The sequence below is a fragment of the Mesitornis unicolor genome, unplaced genomic scaffold (assembly GCF_000695765.1).
Source record: "Mesitornis unicolor isolate BGI_N332 unplaced genomic scaffold, ASM69576v1 scaffold24320, whole genome shotgun sequence".
NCBI classification, from domain to species: Eukaryota; Metazoa; Chordata; class Aves; order Mesitornithiformes; family Mesitornithidae; genus Mesitornis; species Mesitornis unicolor.
In genome coordinates, this window is record NW_010160771.1 from 158,093 (window position 1) to 164,853 (window position 6,761).

A 6,761-nucleotide genomic window follows, 5' to 3' on the forward strand; every position below is an offset into this window, starting at 1 on the left:
TCCATGTAAGTATTTTCCATGAACCTTCCCGTATTTTATCTGTTACTTCTGTAAGAAAACGTACTATATTTTGAAAAAATGAGGACAGTAAATTACCTTACTAAGATGTATTTGATTGATTGATTGATTGATTTTCTCAACACTGTAAAACTAGAAACTCCTCACGGTGTTTAAAAAATGAAGAGATGAGTTTTTAAAAATGTGAAATATTACGAGTGTTTAAGTTTATTTCAAATGAAGTGGCCTTTGTTCTGCAGTCTGTTGTGAAAGGAGTGGCCTTTAGCCATCTCTGTTTCCCCCTGCACATGTCGGGGCAGCCGCCCTCTAATGCTACACCTGAGCCGCAGTGTGGCAGAACGGTGACACTTTGTCTCATGCAGATGACTTTAACCGAGTGCCGATTAGGCACGAAGATGAATGCAGTAAAGAGGGTGAACATGATTCAGATGATTCCTCAGATGAGGACAGTGACTGTGAGGAATCAAGCAAATACATCAATGCTTCTTTCATAACTGTAAGTATTTAGAGGATCCACTATAAGTATTTCATAAGCTTTCAGCTATGACTCTATTCTAGCTTGAGCTCTTATTTTCTTTTTTGCTTCACAAATAGAACAGGATTTACCTGAATAAGGGAGAAAGATTTGACAGTCAATTGGCAAATCCATTTATAGTTTTAATCATCAAAATGATCTACATTTTGCTGCAGCATTAAGATTATCTTTTTTCCCTTACATGGTCTTAAACTGTTAAATCTCAAATAGTGAGACTAAACTTACAAACATTTTGGGTTTTTTTCCATTTTTGCTTGTGGTACATTTAAAACCACTAACTTTCAGACTGGTCTCATGATAAAATGTATTTCTATTAGCAGACATCTGCCTATGTACCATCCATATTCCTGTTTTCCTTGTTAGTGAAATGTGTGTATAGATATTTACATATGCAAAACCCTGCAAGTGGAAACTGGGACCATCAGTTTTTTGCTATAGTTAACTCCAAAAGAAGTTATTGGTCCCTAAGGAAGTGACTGATTTTAATGGAGTTACTAGCTAAATTAGATTTACCTGAATCCTTTAAAATGCTGCACAGTTAGGATATCTGTTCCAAGTAAATGTATTTTTATTCTTGGGTAGCTCAATGTGAACTGACTAGTGCACCAACTTTGTGTGGTATAAGCTCTATTTTTTGTAGTCAAATTAAGAAGCTGTGAATAATTAAATGTTTTAGCCCTTAAAAATATGCTTTGCAAAAAATGACAGGGTGAGGTCTCACCCACTGAAGCATAAGTGTACCTTGTTGTCAATCTGGAAGTGGTACTGTTAGGAGGACTGAGTTCAATGTCATTAGGCTTATAGTATTCCTATAAGACCATTGCCTAGTGTGATAGGCATATTCTTCCAGTAAACAATAGGGCTCATTAGTTTATTTCACTAGGTATTCTTTAAATGACAATGAGTTCTGTTTCCTGACAATCACATTTCAAATGAATTTAAGAAAAAAATTTCTTTTATAGGGTTACTGGGGTCCAAAAGCCATGATTGCAACACAGGGACCACTGCAGGAAACTGTCTCTGACTTCTGGCAAATGGTCTTCCAAAGAAAAGTCAAAGTCATTGTTATGCTGACAGACCTGAAAGAAGGGGATCAGGTGAGGGCATCATCTTCACGCTGACATATATGCAAAAAAAGCACTGCACTGCACTCTCATTCCCTTCCTCCAGTTAAACATGTTTCATAATATGAGGAATTTGGATTTCTGACACAATTTTTCCTATTATTTACTGTCTTAATTTACTTTCTAATGAATTTTTGAGGGGAAGAATGTATGATGCTATATTTTGAAATATGATTACATTCCTACTGCTTCAAAATCAATACATGCTCTAAGTGCATGTGGAAGATAAAATAAAAGGAGGTTTGAATGGTAAGCACTGACTTGTACTTCTATTCATTTTAGGAACTCTGTGCACAGTACTGGGGAGAGGGAAAGCAAACATTTGATGACATAGAAGTCCAAATGACAGATGTCAACTGTTGTCCTAGCTATACCATACGTGCATTTGACGTTACACATCTGAAGGTAAAAGTTTTTTTGCAAATTCCAAAAGGAAGATTTTAATTTGTTTCCCCTGTTATAAACTTAGCCTAAAGAAAGAGGAGGGACAGTTTCCACTGAACTTACCTCCTGCTCTAAGAAATGGAATATTTTTCTCTTCCAGACCAGCAGCTAATCATGATAAATGCCATAAATTAGCTCAAATTGCCCCGTTAGTGAATTGCTGAGATGGTGGTAGTGGAGTCTCAGGAGATCACCTGTCTTTTGTACTTCGAACAAAGCTTGGACGTGTATGTACCTCATATTCATGAAGCAGAACTCACAAAATCATGCAGTTCCTCAGGAATATAATTTTTCTTTTGTAAATCAGCTGCAATATTTATACTATGTGAATCTTTATTTTAACCTGAACATTGACTACATCTCCACTGCTGTTTTTCAGACAAAAGAAACACAGAAAGTGTATCAGTATCAGTATCACAACTGGAGTGGTTTGGATGTTCCAGAAAACCCCAAAGATTTAGTCAGCATGATTCTCAATCTTAAACAAAAAATCCCAGCCAGACCAGTCACGGAGGACAACAGGAGTACTCGCGCTGTCCCCCTCCTTGTCCACTGCCGGTGGGTCTGAATTCAGCACACCTTAACCGAGCCCTAAGTTCTGTATATATGTAGCAACCACAACTTTGGGATGCCTAGCTTTTCCCACAAGCTTTTCCACGTGGCTCAAGAGTCAGCTCTCACTAGAAGATTCCTTGAGTTGCTCAAGATTGACCTTTTTAGGTAGTGATGAAAAATGAGCGTGGGTGTGGAGTAGGTGGTCAGAGCTAGCTGCTCTTTCCTGTTAAACATATTTTGGAAAGAAATGCTAGGTCAGAGTGCTCTTGTAGCATACTGTTCATGAGGAACCAGCAGAGCTTTTAGGTTCATCTCTTTCTCCAGTACAAAAGCCCATTTTTTAAGGACCATTTCCAGAAATAAACTTTCATACCATCTAAAATGGAGGATAATCTTACTAACAATTGTTGAGTCTGTAAGTCTGAGGCTTCTAATTTCTCTCTTATCCTTTAAGTGGCCACATTATATCCAGGTAGCCTGCAGATAAGCTATCTCTTGTGTGTGTCCTACAGATATTCTTAATTGTAACAGTTTCAGTCCAAAATTGTTTTAGAAATGTAATTCATTATGTAGAATTTGAAATAAATCTAATATTTAGACAAAGGAATTGCTGATTTTACATCTGCATTTTACATCATTTTCTAGTGATGGATCACAGCAGACTGGTGTATTTTGTGCTTTAATGACCCTCTTGGAAAGTGCAGAAATAGAAGAAGTAATAGATGTTTTCCAGGTAGTAAAATCTCTTCGTCGCACCAGGCTGGGAGTGGTGTCCACATTTGTAAGTAAATCTTATGAATTGCCAGAAAAAAGTATAAGATTACTTATGGTCACTAATGTCCTTGTAACTTTACGCATAATTTCTGCATAGGGAGCACTAATCCTAAACAGAACATTCACAGCCACTCACCACTACTTGGGAATTGGCTGCTACAGATCAGAATGGAGGAGTCTGTGAGATGTCCAGAGCTACAGTCTTATCGCTTCTTTGTGGAAGGTTGCATATTATAAAATTACAGATTGCATAAATTGATGTTTCTGCAGTTGCTTCAGGGATGTACATGCACAGTGTCCCCTAATTCCTGCAGTTAGGAGGCTAACTCTGTTCCACAGGCTATTGGCCATTCCACTCCAGAGGAATGGTGTTACTGTGCATTTACTAACAAACAACACCTAGGTGTCATCTATGTGGGGCAGGATATTAGGTGGCTTTCCTAGACTCCTTACAATATGTGTTGTCTACAGCTTAGGTGCTCTAAAAAATAAATTTTTGGCACTTTAGAACCAAGAGGGTACTGAGTGACTCAGCTTGGAATGTCTGATACAGGCAGTTACAGAGACAGTACATACACATGAAATCAGAATAAACCAAAGAAGCAGCCTTTTGTATGCCAAAAACTGTGGAAACTGCTTCATATGCAGTCTTGCAACTACAGTCTTGTAACTACATGTTACTTTTCCAAAATTTAAGAAAACAGAAAGAATGGGTTTATTCTTGGGCTTTGAGCATTCCATTCATGCTAACTTCTTCTCTTTATATTTAAGGAACATTACCAATTTCTGTATGACACCATTGCCAGTATCTACCCTGCACAGAATGGACAAATAAAGAAGAACAGCCAGCAGGAAGATAAAGTTGAATTTTGCAGTGAGGTAGAAAAAACAGATCAGGAAACTGATTTGGTCACTGTTGATCTTACGCCATCGACACCAGAGGAAAAAGAGCTTTCAGAAGTATGTGGTGATTCTAAAGCTGCAGACAGCACCAAGGGAACAGAAAGCTCTACAAATGGCCCCACAACTCCAGTTCTAAATTAGAAGCTATACTTTTTAAAAAGTGCTCTTTCATGTGCAAAAAATCTTAAACAAAATAAGAAGTATAAGATTTCTTCCTCTACCCACTTTTTTTTTTGAAAATGTTTACTGTTCTATCAGTTTTTCAAAGGTACAAATTTAAAGGAATACTTGAAATTTGTAGAGTGGCAAAGAACTGTGAAAGTAGAATTTTTGTTTAGATTCGCATTTAATACTTCATCAGAAACCATTTCATTATTTTTATACTTTTTCTTTTAAAAATATGTACAGTGTAATGCTATGCTGAGCAGTGGGAAGGAATTTTTTTTTACTTCTCTAACAAGGAGAAAAGCTACTCGGAACAACAAGATTGGTGTGCTGCAAAAACAGGTCTGTCTTTGAAGCTATTCACAAGTAAATTAACCTAATTGGTAAGTGTATATTCTAGCATTTCAGGAGTGCTGACCAAACATTGCTTCAATAATACTCTCTGGAACTTGTGGGACTTTGTCAAACAGTTTTAAGAGCTTACCATTCATATCATCTGGCAATTCCAACGAATTCAGTCTTATGGAGAGTCTGTAAGTCCTCCCATGTCAATGTGGAATAGAAATCTGCATTTTTCTAACTAGCCTCAAGGTGTCCTTGTTGCTCCATGTATATTAATCTGAGACTCCAAGAACAGTCTGGAGATTGGCGTTCGAATGATTGCAACGATTCTGATAGAAAACACATTTTGTTTACTCTTACAGCTTGACGTACTGTGTGCTTGCACATCTGTTTCTCATGCTTCTTGGTATTTAAAGGGACTGCTGCCATGAATGCATCTGACCTGTTTTCAGAATTGGAAAATACTTAGATGATTTTCCTCCAAACTTTGGAGATTTTAATTGGTACAGGATTTTTTTTTCATTATGAGGTTTTGTATGTTACAGTTAAGATATTTTTACTATTTTTGCTGGATTTAAGCTTACTGTTTTTAGAACAAATAAAAATGATAATTAATAGTTGACAAGGTGGAAATTATTTTGTTCAATATTGGACTCTGCAAACTGAAAATTTTCTTCTAAATGCACAAAATCTTATGCTATCCCATAGTTGGATAAAATTTACAAATTTCAGTAGCAAAAAACATCATTTAATTTTTATAAAACTGTGTGAATCCAGGTAAGTGTCATGACTCTCATTACAGAATAAGGAAATTTTTCTTTTGATTGAAGTCATTAAAGGAACAGTTGCTAAACAGATTCAGTGCCCCTAGTTTATCACTGCATATTCCTAATCTCTCTTTACAAAACATAATCGAGCTCTGTAAACAACATGTACAGTCATAGTTGGTTAAAACAGTATTTTAATTTTGCTGCTACTATAGATCAAAAGTTTCATTCACAACTATCAGCTGACACAAGTGCTTCCTGGCAGTCTTGCTTGAAGAAGCGGCAGCAGTTGCCAAGGCAGTGGGATTCCCCTTGACTAGCGTCTGAATGGCCTTTTCAGCTGAAACTTGGGTTAGGTCATAAACTAACAAAGCTGAGGGGGTCACCTGTGGAGAAAAAGCTCTTGAGACTAAGTGTAAAGATAAACTGAAAAAAATATAGGCCTGTTGGCTAATTTTAGAGGAACAAGTCAAAATTACAAATTCTGGTAAAAAAAGGTTTTTTTAATTGCAAAATATCATTTATCAAAAAGATAAAAAGTCTTAGATGCAGGTTGACTCGCTGGTGCTCACTGTATGACAGAGAAAAAAAATAAATATTTTTATTTTTCTAAGAATTGGCCACTGTAAATCCTCCCTAGCTAGCGCAGGTAGTAAAATAAAGAGGTCAGTGCAGCTATGTGTTGTAAGAGTGTGGAGAGAGAGAGAGAGACTAATCATATATTTAGGAATAACAGAAAATGTTTCCCAAATAAAAAATTAGGCCCAGATTTTAATTTTGTGTAAATCTGAGGGCAGCCATACACTTCAACTCCTTGAAAAATGGTTCTGCAGCTTTTCAAGCTCCTGCAGCACCTGGGCTCTAAAAATTCTGGAGGATTTTGTTTTGTTGAAATTATTTTGTAGAATTATTTCAGTGTTCTTTTGACTGCATATTTTTAAAAAAAAATGCATGCCAGGTTAACACTTGATTTGTGCATGTATTTTGAAAGAAAAAGAATGAACTATGTTAAATTGTGCCTCATGAATGCCTTCATTATTAGCCTAATCAGAGAAACAGAGCCTTGCATTAAAAGTGCCCTCATGTGCCTAGTGTATACCACTTTTGGAGTTATTAATTTGTTATGGTTACAAA

At 36.5% G+C, this 6,761-nt stretch overlaps 1 protein-coding gene across 1 annotated transcript in view; it reads left to right on the top strand.

The window, feature by feature from the left end:
- Nucleotides 1-4,494, top strand: part of PTPRC (protein tyrosine phosphatase, receptor type, C) — a 51,454-nt gene extending 46,960 nt beyond the window's left edge. Inside the window, exons 23-28 of the mRNA XM_010191022.1 lie at nucleotides 355-514; nucleotides 1,516-1,650; nucleotides 1,960-2,082; nucleotides 2,501-2,679; nucleotides 3,322-3,457; nucleotides 4,222-4,494. Coding sequence (XP_010189324.1) covers nucleotides 355-514; nucleotides 1,516-1,650; nucleotides 1,960-2,082; nucleotides 2,501-2,679; nucleotides 3,322-3,457; nucleotides 4,222-4,494 — 1,006 coding nt within the window. The remainder of the gene's footprint in view (nucleotides 1-354; nucleotides 515-1,515; nucleotides 1,651-1,959; nucleotides 2,083-2,500; nucleotides 2,680-3,321; nucleotides 3,458-4,221) is intronic.
- Nucleotides 4,495-6,761: the final 2,267 nt, after the last annotated feature.